Below are 16,163 nucleotides of genomic sequence, written 5' to 3'. Positions count from 1 at the left end.
CATTCATTCATTCCATGAAAGCCCGAAGGCAAATACATCGGCCCGAAGGCAAATAGCACAGTCCCAAAGCTACAACAGAAGCCCGAAGGCCTAAGGTAGTGAATAGAGATGAAAAATCTCTAAACATTAAGCCAGGAACAAACTTAGCTTAAAGCAGTTACCAAAGCAACAAGTTAAAATTACAAGAACAAACATTTGACCATCTCTTAACAATGAAGAACAACCCTCCTAAAATGAAAGGGCCTGTCTAACTACCAAGTCACCTAAATGCTTAAGTAAACTGTGAAAGTAAACAAGAATATACAGTAAAAAACACATAAAACAAAACGCTAAGCCAGCAAGTGGAGGAACCAATTTAATCACTCAAATGCGAATAATGAAAGGGCAATAGGGATCATCTATTGTTTCAATGGGTTCTATTTTTATTCATGAAATTCATGTGTTTAGATTTAAGCCTTTGATATGTGGATTTAAAATATATACATAATACATGTCGCAAAACCATTAAGGCTCAAATCATGCGTTACAGTTACTGAGATTAATATCAAACAATTTGTATTGATAATTTTTCTCTCAACTCTTTATTTCCGCCAATTTCACAACCTCTTTTTTTTTTTTTTTTTTTTTTTTTTTTTTTTTTTTTTTTTTGGGTCTTTTCCTCTGTTGAATCTTCAAATGGAGTCATGAAAATTTTGGAAAAATTATTGATATGATACCAGGGGTTTATACTTATACGAAACATTTTCCGGGATAACTTAACATTATACATCCATGTCAGCACCTCTCTCCGCATGATACGTGGAATAATTAATGAGTTAGCTAACCTTATTACCCTTATTACCATGTCGGACGGTACATGTCAGTGCCACAACAATTAATAGATAACTTCATTAATGAAACATGGTCAGCATAAAATGAAAAAACAAAAACAAAAAAGGGATGGCCCCTCCTTAGGGGGCAGCCCCACACATATAAGAAGGGCAGCTACCCTTCATTTATGAGGGGTGGCCGCCTCTCACAAATGAGGGACCGCCACAAGGGGCAACCAATGGCCAGCCCTTATGTGATTTGAGGGGCGGTTGCCCCTTGTTAATGCAAAAGTTTCTTCTTTTTTGTTGCTTTTCTATTTGATGTTGACACGTCTTGCATACTAATATGACCTTATTAATTGACATGGAAATGAAATGTATCATCCAATGTAGCAACAAAATTGGCTAACTCATTGATTATGCTATGTGTCATGCAGAGAAAGGTGCTGACATGGAGCTCTAACGGGACTACAAGGACCATTCTAGGCAAGTAGTTTAGTCTAGGGATCTGCAAAATAATTTTGAAAACTTGAGGATCGGTTTGATGTGGACCAGACTTAAAATTTTCCCAAAGTTTGTTGTACTATGGTGGCCACAGCTTTAAGCATGAGCTGTGGGATTCCATTAGGGAGCTCTTATATAAATGTTTGTAGTAATTTTTGTCCCCCCAAATGTGGCGTGGCTTTTAAAATTACTAATTGTTCAAAGTCTAATACTGATCCATTTCAAATCCAATGATAATTTTAAAAGCTGCATCACTTTTGAATGAACAAAAGTCTTCCTTCTAGCATTATTCCTAAAGTTTGACCACACGTTTGATTTCTCTGTCTTTTTGTCCTTGGTTTTGTACTTTTACAAGCCATTTTTGAAGCAAATCTGGCTTACAAGTTACATCCAATTAGGAAGATAACAACACTGTTTGGCAAACCATTCCAAATTTTCTAAAAAAAATCAAATTATAAACATTCTTACTTTTTATATCACATCAATAACTTTTTATTACTATTTAACCAAAAAAAATATATTAAAAACATAACTTTTTCACTTTTTCCTTTTAAAAAATTTGAAACTTTTTTCTATTTTATATCACATCAATCAATTCTTATTACTATTCAAACAAAAATTTCACTACAAAATCATTTACAAAACATGCCCAACTTAACATCTCTGGTTAGTAAATCAGTAAATTGGACCACTAGGATTCGAGAAGCTGTAGAAAGAGAAAGGAAGAGCAAGGAAAAATATTGCAAATCTACACCTCCATCCACCTTCCTCTCCAAAACTCAATTCCCTTCACCTCCTGCTTCTGAAAACTCCCTCTCCTCTGCAACTAGTGCTGCCGCTGCTGACGGCAACGACGCCGAGCTGCAAATTATGGACGATGATGATGCAATGGAAGATGCTGAAGAGAATTCGAATGGTCTCGGGCATATGGTAGGCTTGGTTGGGAAGGCAAGACACAGCTTCTCACAAGCGCCCAAAATATGTTTTTCGCATTGAGGATCTTCACGTGCCAAGGGACTGATTATTCTTTCCATGTATGCTTAAATTACTTCCACCAAGTCTTCATCACAAGTTTTTCAATTAAGGATTGGAGGATTGGATTGAGTGGAAGTTGGATTGCTATGCCAAATTAAGCAGAAGGCTATAAAAGAATGAAATTTATTCTTGAACTGGAGAAATCATTTTATGTTTTAACCCAATTGTTGCCCCCCCCCCCCCCCCCCCCCCCCTTTGGGTCCAAAAATGTTTATTTTTTATGAAAGTTGGAGACTGCAAAGGTTGCTATGGCATTGCTCCAATCTCTTGAAGGCCCACGCGCCGCCCCCTCTGGTGCTTTCCAAATCTAGCTCATGCCTCCGAGAGCCCATTCTCACCTCCTTCCTCAATAAAATGGGAGTGGTTCTCTCTTGTCCGGAGTTGACGTGAAGCTTGCTCCTTTATCCAAGGCTGTGAGAAAGGTTATCTTCATCATCCACCACAACACACTCATCAGTGCACATTTATTTTCAGCGGTCTAACCGTTGGACTGCATGACTTACCGCCACCAAGGCAGCCCTCTCAACGGCCTTCTGGTCAAGGATTTGTGGGACAAGATCATTTTGGATCTATTTCCTGTTTTAATTTTAGTTTTAATTTCTTGTATTGGGGTGTTTGTTGAGGTCCCTCACCCCTTCTATTGTAGTTCTATTTTCTTTTCATTTTATGACTATCTTGCTAGAAAAAAAAAAAAAAAAAAAAAAAAAAAAAAAAAAAAAAACTTCATATTGGTTGGCAAACAATGTATATAAAGTTCCTTAGAAGGCTTTGGTTGAGTACATATAATAGCTGTTTGGCCCGTTTTGTTTTGTTTTTTTGGGTTTCCTAGAAGCCTTTTCATTACAAATTAAGCTATTTAAGGCTCGTTTGGTTTGCGAAATGTCTATTCCATTAGGAAAAGGAATAACTATTCATGGGAATAGATGAAGGTGGAATAGAATAACTATTCCTATTCTTTTATTTGGTTGTAACAGTGGAATAGAACATTGCATATGTATTCTTTTGTTTGGTACAGTGCAATACATTGGTGAATGGAATCATATTATAATCAAGTTTCCTAAAACACCCTTATAATACAAATATAATTTATATTCTTAAGGACATTTTTTTTTCTTTATTTAAGAAACATAAACAATCATACTATGACCTTTTTTGTTTTTGTTTTTTTTAATTTCATAGAGTTCATGGCTTCTTTTTTTTTTTTTTTTTTTTCATATACAATTACGCTACAAAATGATTTATAAGGAGAAAAAAAAAAAAAAAAAAACACAAACATAATCATCATATCACCATCATAAAAAAATAAAAAAAAATAGATCATCTACAAAGCCCTTTTTATTTTATTCTTTTTTATTTGTTTTCCAGCAACAAACATTCATTATTTGCTTACAAAGTAAAATGATTTATAAGAAAAAAAAAATAAAAAATAAAAAAATAATCATCATAAAAAAATAAATCATCTACAAAGCCCTTTTTGTTTTATTATTTTTTATTTGTTTTTTAGCAACAAATATTCGTTCTTTGCTTACAAAGTTTTTCTCAAACCTCCGCAAGGCAATTGGAGTCCCCCCGATATTAAGAGGTACTCGTTTTGCTACGTCTAAGTGCATTCTGTAGGCTAAATCATAGGAGGAGGAAAAAAAAAAAAAAAAAAAAAAAAAAAGAAGAAGAAAGACTACCCCACAACAAATTTCAATTAGGCTTAATCTGTAATTAGAAGATATTTGAGATTAGTTAAGTTATGCTTTAAATGGATCAGTTATTCATGCAAATTCTTGAATAAGTGAGGTGCCATATCTAGAAATTTGAATAAATATGAACATAAGAAAAAAAGTACATTGACTGTGATAAAGATCGTGTTTTATTTCATAAAGCAATCTTTCATCGCTTTTGCTTTTGCTATATAACGAAAAGCAAAAGGACTTAATTCTATGTAGAAAAAGAAACCAATAGAATATAATTGACATGCCTTACGATACATAGAATGATTCCACATCGGTCACATGAAACACCAAATATGAAACTTTCCTAAATATAATTCAATGAGTAAAAATTGATAAAACTTTTAGCCTCTTTAGGTGAGCTCATTTAATGTTTCTTTTGACAGAAGAATAAATAAAAAAAAAAAAAATTACGATTTCTTGCTTGAACTGAAGCTCAGAATGCATACCGGTAGATGGCATCAGCAACACCGTCTTCATCGTTGCTGGCACCAATTTCATTAGCAACAGCTTTTGTCTTCTCCGATCCATTACTAAGAGCAATGCCTAAAGCAGCCAGCTCAAGCATCTCAACGTCATTTTCCCCATCACCAATTGCCATTACCTAGAACAATTCATTAGAATCAGTCAGGATTAGAACATGGCAGTTAAAGGAAATATATCAAACTTTTATATTAACTATAGCAGTTAAAAAAAAATAAAAAATAACACCACCACCAAATCCGCCCCACCAAAACCGACCAAAATCAGTCAATATCCAAGGTGGGTCGATGGCCAAAAGAAATATTTAGTTCCAAACGGAGGGTCTAGTGGGAAGTCAGGTTAAGAGTTTCTGACCAAAACTGGCCCAATACAGCTCGCCCTCACCCTCAAAGGCAACAATTCAAGGAAAAACTCAAGCCCCAACATGGCCTACGGCCACGGAATCGAAGCCAAATTCAGAGAACTTGATGGTGACTCAATTCCGAAATGAAAAGATTCGACAGCCTCAATCTTAGGGCTGCCGATCTTGACAAGGATGTTGCCATGGGTGCTACGTACGATATAACAAAGCAACCATGGAAATGAAGTAAGAATTCTCAAGTGAGCCTTTATTTTTTTTTTATAAGTAAAAAAATTTCATTAAAAAAGCATAAAGCGCCCCTAAATACACAGGAGCAACTCAGCTACCCCACATGAAAAACCCATAAGAAACTACATACCCACAACACCCAAAACCCACATGAAACCCAAGATACAATAGAAACCCTCCAACAAATACCCAAGATACAAAGTAACCCCCATAATAAAATAAAACACAATAGAACCCCCCATCCAACACCCAAGATACAAAGTAATCCCCCATAATACAATAAAACCCAAGATTCAAAAGAAATCCCCCATGAAACACCCAAGATACAAAAGAACCCTCCATAATACAATAAAACCCAAGATACAAAATAACCCCCCCTCATACAAAAAAAACCCCAAAGAAGAAAACCCCCCAAACCCAAGAAAACCCCCAAACAATACCCCCAAAACCCACACAACAATACCCCAAATACAAGAAAGCAAACCCAAAATACAAAGAAAAGCCAGAGCTACAGGAGGAAAAAAAAAAAAAAAAAAAAAACAGTGGCGCGTGGAGCCACGCGCATTGGTGCACCACCGGCGCATGTAGACACGCGCAACCGGAGCGGCGCGAAACCAGCCAGAAGGACCACCTAAAGAAGCGGAAATTGCCGGAGAAGCCATCGGAGAGGCACGTGTGTGCAGGAGAGGTCCCATACGCCGCAGATCTAGCACCCAAAAAACAGAAACACCCACGACCACGCGTGCCGGAACGGCGCGTAGTGACCACCCGCAGCAGTGCCGACGGCGGAGAAGAGTCGGACCACGACGAAGAGTCCTCCGGAGAGGCACGTGGACGGCGAGGAGGCCCCAAAACCCGTAGATCTACAACCCAAGAAGCGCATGAACAAAAACAGCCACCCACAACGGCGCGGCGGCAACCATAGAGAAGGCGACATCGGCAAGGATCGGAACAAGCCGGCGAGGTCACGAGCGGGGCGCGAGCGCGCCGGAAAACCCAACCACTGAGAACTACCCCCAACAAAAGAAAACCCCAAAACTAAAAGACCCAAGCGAAGAAGAAAAGCTAAGAGAACCTAGACCGGAGAGGAACCAGAAGAGGAGGGAGGGAGGATGGGATCCATCTTCCCTCTGTTATGAGCCTAATTGATAGAACTGAGAATTTAGGAAATACAAACAGCTGAGTCACGATTACACTAACTTGCTGAGACTTCAAGGTAACTAGACATCTAGGCTCATAACACCCTCCCTCACAAGCGAAGCAGAGTAGGCTAAGGGTTTTGTGAAAAGAGCGGGACGAGAGAGTCTGGAGAGCCTTTATTCAAACTATCCAAACCAACCAACCACCATCTAACACATTATATTCGGTATATAACCCCCCATGGTTTGGTTTGGTTGAATAAATCAGATTCTGACCCCAGTTGGGTAGGAAGGAGGAAGGTGTTTTCCGATCTGAGGGAGTTAGTTTACAGCCCTAATGTTAACGTCCAAAGTTCACTTGGGGAAAGATCCAAATGAACTATGCTTGTAGGACTATTAAATATTATATCAACTATCTGCTTTTTCCAGTCTGATGAAATCTATGCTGCACCTCATGATGTAAAATGCAGGATCAAGTGGGGAAAGCTCCACCACAATCAAGAATTGCGAGTCTAATGTTGATCACATGTGCCTCATGGCAAGCCTTGCCTGTAGGATACTCTAATAAAGTACTATAGTAGAGGATTAAACACCCCTTCCAGTCCAATCATTTTAATTGTCAAAATGTAGTGGAGAATAGAAATTTCACAAGATTGGATCACATATATAATGGCCCATACCTCTTTTGCAGTGCTTCCCAAATGATCAAGCAGCATTTTCACTCCACTCCCTTTTGAGGTCCCAAGGGGAACAATTTCAAGCATGTCTGGCACAGCTTGAACAACAGTGGCACGATCTCTTGTTGCTTCTGACCAGTATGGCCGCAGCGTAGTGCTCACTCCCGCAGAAGTGTCTAAGAAAATCAATTTCTGTGAATCCAAAAGATTTGTGTCATAACAAGGAGACAATAATCGGTACACCAGAAGTATCCCCCTTTTTTTTTTCCCCCATGAGTTTGGTACACCAGGAGTGCCATGATTCTCAATCACATAAATGTGGATCAGACATGAGGCCGCATTCATGTGAGTCAGGATCATGGTGCTCCCAGAGTACTGGATTTTTTTGGAATAACAAGAACTCAGGCAACAGGAAAAGGTGTATTGTTTTGGTTGGGTTGTTTGCTTGAGACCAAGTGAATCAATTGCAAATGCAAAGAGGGGCATTTCATTATGTTTTTCCCCGAAAGAAAGTGTCTGAATCACAAGAAATTTGGAGCAGAACCTACATCACTACCCAGAGCACTAACAGCAGCTTCCCTAACCTCATAAAAACCACTTAAATCAGATTCTCTTGATGTTCCATAAGCTAAGGAAACACTAAGGGAACTAAAAGTTGTACCTTACAGGCTACATCTAGGAAAGCAAAAGTGGTTCCCTTAACATTATTTTAATATAAAAAACTTAATATTTCCTCTCTTTTTTTTTTTGATAAGTACTTAATATTTCCTCTCTCATTCTTCTAACATTTATTTGAAACAATATTTAAATGATATAGAGAAAGGATAAGGGAAAACATTGTGCAATGCATTTAAATAAGGAGGAAAAAAGTGGTTTAATTCTCTAAATTGAAGAAAAGTTTAAGAGAAGCTGCTGGTAGTGCTCTTATTTTGATTATCATTGACAAGAAAATCTTAATGCAAATAACTTGCACATTAAGGGATGCACTTAAAATATTAAGTGCATGAATAAACTCTTGAAAGGATTTCAATGAAAATAAAAGATAGCATCTTTCACGGAATTCACACTGAAGAAAACAGCCAATTAATAGCAAAATCTTAACACAATGGTCCAACCTTAATTGTCTGAGCCATTTTCAGTACCATGCCATGTATCAGGTACCTAACTTTTCAACGACTTCAGTATCACAAAGAGAGAGAGAGAGAGACTATATTCCTGCCAAGAGCATACCTGTATGTCAACTGCAGCCAACAGATGCTCAACTGATGGCATGATCTCTGCCTGTCAAGATTTTTCTGGTAAATTATACAAATGAAGAAGCCTCAACATGATAACGATAACATAAGATAAAAAGTTGTCTATAAGGCACCTTTGGCTCATGGTATACAGTGTGCAGTGAGTCAACTAGCGGGTTATCAAATAAAGTTAAGCATCGATCTTTGGTGAAAGCTATGAGAGGAACTTTATTCTCCCAAGAGTAAAGACAGGCCTGCAATTTAAACAACATAAATATTTGTTTTAGCAATAGAGAATAAGAGTGTTTGGCATTATGATTTCGCAGACAAAAAGTGCAATTTTAAACCAAATCGTAGAAAGTGTATCGTTTGAAAATGCGTTTCTAAAAATTACGATTTAAAAACATAGAAAAATCTGCGTTTTCAAATCATAGGTGAGATGTGCTTTTTAAAAGCGCAGAGGGGCGAATCCCAAGTACACGGAAAGTATATCAAAGAGACCTCAATTAAAGAGAAATACTAGAAATCCAAAAATTCTAAGCGACAAGAAAAACGAGAACTGTTGTTAGTCGCCACCCAAACATATGATATTTGAACATAATAGCTTTAAACTTAACACCGATCTTTCAAAATCTTCCAAACACACCATATTAAGCACAATACCTCCAAGCTTTTAAATTAGAGTGGCATCTAGACTGACCTCTCTAACAAGCCAACAAACCCACCACCATTTGGGTCATGACTTTTAAATTTTTTTTTTAAATAAATAATAATAATTTTATTGAAAGAATAGGGCAAAACCCTCGTACACAAAAAGTATAAAAGAGAGTTGAAAACCCTAAGGCTACTACAATCTACAAAGCAAATCAAATCTACCATATTATAATCCAAAAAGATGGTAAATCAATACCCACAAAGCTCTAGCCATTTCACAATGGAGTAGATGATGATATATAGTCTCCCCATTCTTATTGCACATGCAACACCAATCCATCACTATGACGTGCCTTTTTCTTAAGCTATCCAAAGTTAAGATCTTCCCCAACACCGTCATCCACACAAAAAACGCCTCTCGATGGAGCCTTATTTTTCCAAATGCTCTTCAAAGGAAATGAAGCTGCAATGGGATGGGGGAGTGCATGATAAAAAGATCTGACCTTGAAGGTCCACCTTTTGAAAGGGATCCAACAGATTTTATCCCGGCCACCTCGTCTCAACCTAAAGGAGTACCAAAGACTAAAGAACAAAGTGACCAACTCTACCTCCTAATCATGCTCTGGTCTGGTAAAAGAAATATACCATCGAAGAATATCATAAAAAAAAATGCACACAATCTGTCACCAAAGCCTCATTACAGCAAGCAATACTTAACAAATCTGGATTGCCTTCAAAATCTAGTCTCTCTCCACACCATAGATCATACCAAAATCTGATATTCGATCTCAATGAATAAAGCCATTAACTTATCCTCAAACCCCTCACACAATAGCCCCAAAATGAGGCAAAGACACTTTCACTTTCTGAACCACCCAATATGAAGAAAAAAGATTCAAGTATAGTTGGTCGTCAACCAAAACAAGGGACAGTTAAAGGCTCACTATCCCCAGGCTCATCCAAAGAATAAAGCACCAATCCAAAGAAGACAAAGGCCCCTCATCCCCACAACAGCTAAACAAGCTTGTTCCAGTGCCAATTCCTTCCAGAGGGTTGCGCGCACACCCTAGCTCCTGACCCACATTGCTGCCCTCACCCAAGCTCTTCACTACTAAAGAAAAGGATAGCCCCAAAATTTAAACCATTAATGGAAACCCTCTCACCTTCTCTAATGTCCAAAGCCCACTCTAGAACCTCATAAACACTCGCAACCTCTGCCGCACCAAAGCAAGGAACAACAACCACTTCCTTTTGACGATGCTTATGGTATGTTTGAACACCCTTTCCAGAGGCCCTTCCACCTGCGCCCTAAACTCCAAAAATCCAGCTCCAAGGCCATCGTCGGTAGGATCTAAACAAATAACGGAGTCTCCGATGAGCATTGGCCACAATGACTGGGCCACTACAAGTGATTCCTCAAATAAAGGGCCACCAACAAGGCTCTCAGACCCTACACCCCCCAATTCTCCTCACTCCCCTCCCAATCTCCTCCATGACTGGTGGCATTGATTGCAGGAGGAAGCAATGAAGCTGGCGAAAACCCACAAGCTGAGCAGAAGGTTAACCCGAAACCGCTACTGCACCCAAGTCTTCAAGTCCGCCCTCTTCGCCCGATCTAACTCTCCACTTAACAAAAGATTTGGACATGGTGATACGTTCAGATTTCCGGGGCTTATGTGGCAGTACACGTGGCAATCCTAAAGCCCAAGTCGGTAGAGAATAAGGAGTATAATCTCCATATATTATTTCCCTAAGTGTTTTAGCTAATAAGGAATGTATTTTCCATTAGTTTATTTCCCTCCTAGTTATTTTCTTGCATGATGTAATGACGACTAGACCTAACGGTTATGTCTTATGACCTAACCATCTTCTATATAAGTATAACCCTAATCAATAAAATTTCATGCTGAATATTAACAAACCTATATAACCTTTTTGGTGTCTTAGGAGGTCACGGCTCTCTCGAAGTAGCATTTATCCATTTTCCTTTGTTCTTTTACTATTTGATTGCATCAAGTGGTATCAAAGCAAAGTTGATTGTTTTCTACAACAATCTCCGATCCACACCATCACCATGTCTTCCCAATTTTTCTGGAATGAATTAGAACAAGCAAGGATAAAAAAGATGCGGTCAAAATTTCTCGCGTGGAAAAACGAATCAAGCAAACGGATGGAAGAGATCAGGAAAAGAATTGAAAGCTTTTCTCCACCACGCACTTCTCCGGCAAGCCAAGCCCCACCCATACAACCTACCCCACCGGCAACAAAAAGTGACCGGTTGATGCCAAAGCCCCAAGCGGTGTTAAAGATGCGAACAAGAAACAAGAAAGCCGAAGATTCTACAAAACCTCTTGTTGCCGCAACACTTTTCTTTGGGGCTAAAGGATGCAGCTCTTTTAGGGAGAACCAGTGAACGACAACATGTTCCTGTTGAAGAGTACAAGTAGGATGCGTCTATTCTTGTTCCTGGTGATATAATTAGGGTTAAGCTTGGGGAGATCCTTCCTGCAAATGCTCGGCTTCTCGATGGTAATCCCTTGAAAATTGCCCAGTTTGCACTTATAGGGGAGTCCCTTCCAGTGACAAAAGGCCCTGGTGATAGTGTTTATTTAGGTTCGACATGCAAACTTGGAGAGATGGAAGAAGCCGTGCTCATTGCTACTGGTGTTCATACTTTTTTTGGCAAGGCTGCTCACTATGCTGGACAAGACCTGGTGCCGAAATTCAGAGCTGGTGAACCATGGAAGAAGGTTTCTGGCCCAATATTTATCTATCATAATTCTGCACCTATCGGAGATTATCCGTTTTGGCTATGGGAGGATGCTAAAATACAGATGATGAATGAAGTCCAAAGCTGGCCTTATAGTTTTCCAGCTTTTGAGGATTTTCAAAAGGTTGTTCTTTGCAATGTTCTTGACAAGGAGATGCTGGAGCAGAATGTGAAGAAGAAGGAAGAAGAGATGAAGCCAAGGTTGGAAGGGCAGGGACTGATTTTTGCAAAACCAGAATTCTTCCTTGGGGACAAGGAAGATGTTAGGGGAGAGGGATAATACGTTCAGATTTCCAGGGCTTATGTGGCAGCACACGTGGCAATCCTAAAGCCCAAGTTGGCATAGAATAAGGAGTATAATCTCCATATATTATTTCCCTAAGTGTTTTAGCTAATAAGGAATGTATTTACCATTAGTTTATTTCTTTCCTAGTTATTTTCCTGCATGATATAATGACGGCTAGACCTAATGGTTATGTCTGATGACCTAGATGTCTTCTATATAAGTGTAATCCTAATAAATAAAATATCATGTTGAATATTAACAAACCTAGAACCTTTTTGGTGTCTTAGGAGGTTATGGCTCCCTCGACGTAGCCATTGGAGATCACGGCTCTCTCAAAGCAACCTTTATCCCTTTTCCTTTGTTCTTTTACTATTTGATTGCATCACATGGGTTGAGAACTTGAAGCACAAGGCTTTAATTCGCTTCTTGACAGAACAAGCCAACCCAAAATGAGGAGCTGGAATGAGCACATCCAGTCCTACAGTTAAAGAACCTAGATCTTCCTATTTGGAGCAAGCCTCGAGTTTGAATGGCCTACGAGTTGAGAAGATGTTGGACCCGCTCCAGCACCCGAGCCCGAATAAGAGGCCCTCGCGCCTGACCTCTTGGATCGAGCCTTACCAAAAGCTCTAGGCTCAATAGCACAACCTAGGCCTCAGCCTATGACACACACCCCTTTGGGTTGGACCATTTCATGAGGACCTAAGCAACAGACCGATTGGAAAGGGCCCTCTCGTTGGGCTTCTGCTTTGGATCCATGTTTTGACACTTCTCATAGCCACACACCTCCCTAACCCACTATAGCCCTAGCCCACCTCTAGCCTGACAATACAACGTTTGATTTCTACTTTGAGAAAGAGCAACATGTCTTTGCTAGGACGAAATTCCGCAATATCACCCAAAATGTCTCATGCAACTTCAGACCTGGCAGTTTCGACGTGAAACCTACGGTACCTTGACACCACCCTAGGCGCCCCCCGTCGTTGCCCCCCCCATCGTCTCCTTTCTCCAAACTCTGAAATACCACATTGCCCCTGTGCGCTTTGGGAACTACCAAAGACTGTCCCAAGCCTTCCAGGACCTTTGCATACGTCCTTTTTCTAACAACCTCTGTTGGGGCCAAAACCTCTATTGCCGATGTGCTACCACCCACTCCACTCAAAGGAAGACTACCAAGAAGCCTACGGGAAGACAGAACTCTAATACCATCACCCAGGGACAATTGAAAGGAGTGTTCCTTTTGCAAGTCAAGACAGCAGCTTCTCCAGCCCTTCCCCTCGCGTCTTTTTGGTATGATAATGAAGGCTCTCCAATCGCCACCTTCGTATTCCACAAGAGCTAGATACTGGCCATGGTGATTGGTACATCTTTGAGCTATTAAAACTAAGCTCCCAACTTTGGAGGATTTCACAAATTCCTCCCCCTCCCCATGTAACAAAGCCTCCACATTATCCAACAATCATCCCATGCTCACCTTACCCAGCAAAATTGCTCAAGAAACACCCCTAGTCCTCTCAACGATACATAATACGGAAGTACCATCAGCGGCCGAAAGTTCAAATAACTTAGATTTGCCAAAGAACGTACGCGAATAACCCATAGCAAAATACCCAAAAAGGAGAACTACGATGACACCGTTCCTCAAATACCAACACATGGGTTAGGAATGTCAGGATGCACCTACACGCACCAACGAGAGAGAGAGAGAGAGAGAGAGAGAGAGAGAGAGAGAGAGAGAGAGAGAGAGAGAGAGAGAGAGAGAGAGAGAGAGAGAGAGAGAGAGAGAGAGAGAGAGAGAGAGAGAGAGACCACTCGTGAAATTGTCAATCATTACAAATAACCTATGAGATTTACCATCAAAGTACACAGAATATTACCTCTCTGCAGACATTTGGATCTAAATTTCTTCTAAATATTTCCCGACCTTGTCTACCATAAACAAGCAATCCCTGGAATCAAGTAGAAGACAGATTGTAAGTGGCAAGATATGGGAAAAAAACCAACAAATGAGGCTGAATGATAACCAAACACAGAAAGTTTTAAGACTGCAAATGCATATGCAAGATCAAAATGTCATTCCATTTTGTACAAGGTTCCTGCGAATAAGTAACACAGATCTTGATTCATATTTACCAAAGAGAAAAGAAATAGAGATTGAGTCAATAACCATATGAATTGACCAAGTCAAAATTTACCATATATATATTTGGGAATAGATTCTTCAAAATATATGATTTATGTACTATCCCTTTTAAGGGCATAACCTACATGTCTCTTCTGGTGCTCTTCTGTTTTCTACAGGAAATAAATGCACTGAATGAAATCAGTTAGTACCTTGTTTATTCGATCCATATGCCTTCCAGAGGATTATATAATACAAATAAAATTTGGTAGAAGTAATGTTCCAAGTGAAGATCCATACCATATGTTATAAGAAATAAGATTTCTGACTCATTTATGGTTAAAACCTTAAAGTGTACAAACGTCAGGGGATAAGTCTCAGTTTAAGTTGCAACATTATGGTTCATGGGCGAATATAATTATTGTTAATCTGTTAAATCGTTAAATTATGTTCTTCCCTTTCACATAATCTTGAACCAACCTTCCAAAGATTCCATTGACATTCTGATAAAGAAGACTTTACTAATTTGCTCTCTTCATCCTAATAGTTCACATACAGCTATTAGAGAAGCTCATATACATATATACATTGTTTTCTGTTTATATATGAGATAGAACATAGAATGGATCCAATGAAGCTATTTAGCAATGCACTAGTGAATTTGAATTGCTTAGTTCTAACACAACAGGGCGCTTGAAGCATATAACTATTTGAATGAGGTCTTCCACAAGTGGAATAGATATTTGGACGTAATTGGATTAGACAGCAGTAAAAAGATTGTGGCTGTAGGACAATTACAGAAAGGGCCTAGAAGGAGAGCCATGAAGTTTATATATCCAGAAGCACATATTCATGGAAGTCCATCTGATGGATACCTCAAATCTCCAAAAATCACTTATTTTAGCACCTCATCAAATTGCCCCAAATCTTATGTGCTGTGAGATATACATTTTTTTTTTATAAGTAAAAATTCATTAAAAAGCGCAGAGGGGCGCAACCCTAGTACACAGGAAGTATACAAAGGAGCCCCTAATTAGAGGACCGAAACGAACAAGAAAGTAAAAAATCAGCGTACGGCATACTACTCACGCTATACGCCGACACCCAAAGATATAACATATTAAGCACATTTCTACAAAGAGCCCCAACCTGAACCTCCACATCCTCAAAAAGCTTAGAATTTCTCTCACGCCACAAGCCCCACAAAACACAAAGAGGAACCTGCTTCCAAATACGGTGAACAGGACCACGACCCAGCAAAGTGCCCCAAGTACTTAATAAATCCAAGACACTACTAGGCATAACCCACTCCACCCCAAACAAACTATAAAAAAAACTCCAAACAACCCGAGCCACGTCACAATGGAGAAGAAGGTGATTAACGGATTCCCCATGCTTTTTACACATAACACACCACTCAACCACCACAATGCCACGCCTTCGAAGGTTGTCATGAGTTAAAATCTTTCCTAAAGCTGCTGTCCATACAAAGAACGCAACCCGCTTCGGAGCTTTAACACGCCATATACCCTTCCAAGGAAAAGAAACCGCCTCGTGACAAGCTAAAGCTTTATAGAAGGTTTTCACTTCAAAATTCCTCCTCTTGGAAAGAATCCACACCGCCCTATCAACCTCCCCATGCCGAACCCGAGTAGAGTATAATTGTTCAAAGAAGGACATCACCATCTCCAACTCCCAATCCTGAGCATTGCGCGTAAAGAGAACATTCCAATGAGCCACACCTCCTACCATAGACAAACTATCCACCACCCAAGCGTCAAGAGAACGCGCAATAGTATACAAAGTTGGAAGAGAGAGCTTGAGAGGCCTATCCCCACACCATAAATCATGCCAGAAGCGAATATGGGACCCATCACCCACCTCAAAACGCAAAAACTTGGCAACATTGTCCCACCCCCTTCGAATAAACTTCCAAACACTGACACCATAAGGCCCCTTCACCGGTAAAGAACACCAACCTCCCCTCACACTCCCATACTTCACCTCAATCACCGATCTCCACAAAGCATCGCGCTCCTGAGAAAACCTCCAGATCCACTTCCCCAATAAGGCTTGATTAAAATTAATAACATTACGAACTCCCAGACCACCAGCCTTGATTGGAGAACAAATACGATG

At 39.6% G+C, this 16,163-nt stretch overlaps 1 protein-coding gene across 2 annotated transcripts in view; it reads right to left on the bottom strand.

Annotated features, from left to right (window-relative positions):
* Positions 1-4,208: 4,208 nt before the first annotated feature.
* The window catches only part of LOC133870810 (endoribonuclease YBEY, chloroplastic), a 30,070-nt gene continuing 18,115 nt past the window's right edge, over positions 4,209-16,163 (bottom strand). The window contains exons 5-9 of one of the 2 annotated variants that reach the window (XM_062308037.1): positions 13,780-13,851; positions 8,327-8,446; positions 8,188-8,238; positions 6,961-7,149; positions 4,209-4,673 (exon numbers count right to left, since the gene is read on the bottom strand). In XM_062308037.1, the coding sequence (XP_062164021.1) occupies positions 4,506-4,673; positions 6,961-7,149; positions 8,188-8,238; positions 8,327-8,446; positions 13,780-13,851 (600 nt within the window). In that variant the 3' untranslated portion in view covers positions 4,209-4,505. The remainder of the gene's footprint in view (positions 4,674-6,960; positions 7,150-8,187; positions 8,239-8,326; positions 8,447-13,779; positions 13,852-16,163) is intronic. The other variant, XM_062308036.1, reaches the window with a different exon arrangement.

Source organism: Alnus glutinosa, chromosome 6 (genome assembly GCF_958979055.1).
Source record: "Alnus glutinosa chromosome 6, dhAlnGlut1.1, whole genome shotgun sequence".
NCBI classification, from domain to species: Eukaryota; Viridiplantae; Streptophyta; class Magnoliopsida; order Fagales; family Betulaceae; genus Alnus; species Alnus glutinosa.
The sequence above is the reverse complement of the archived record's forward strand: the minus strand, read 5'-3'. Positions and strand labels throughout refer to the sequence as shown.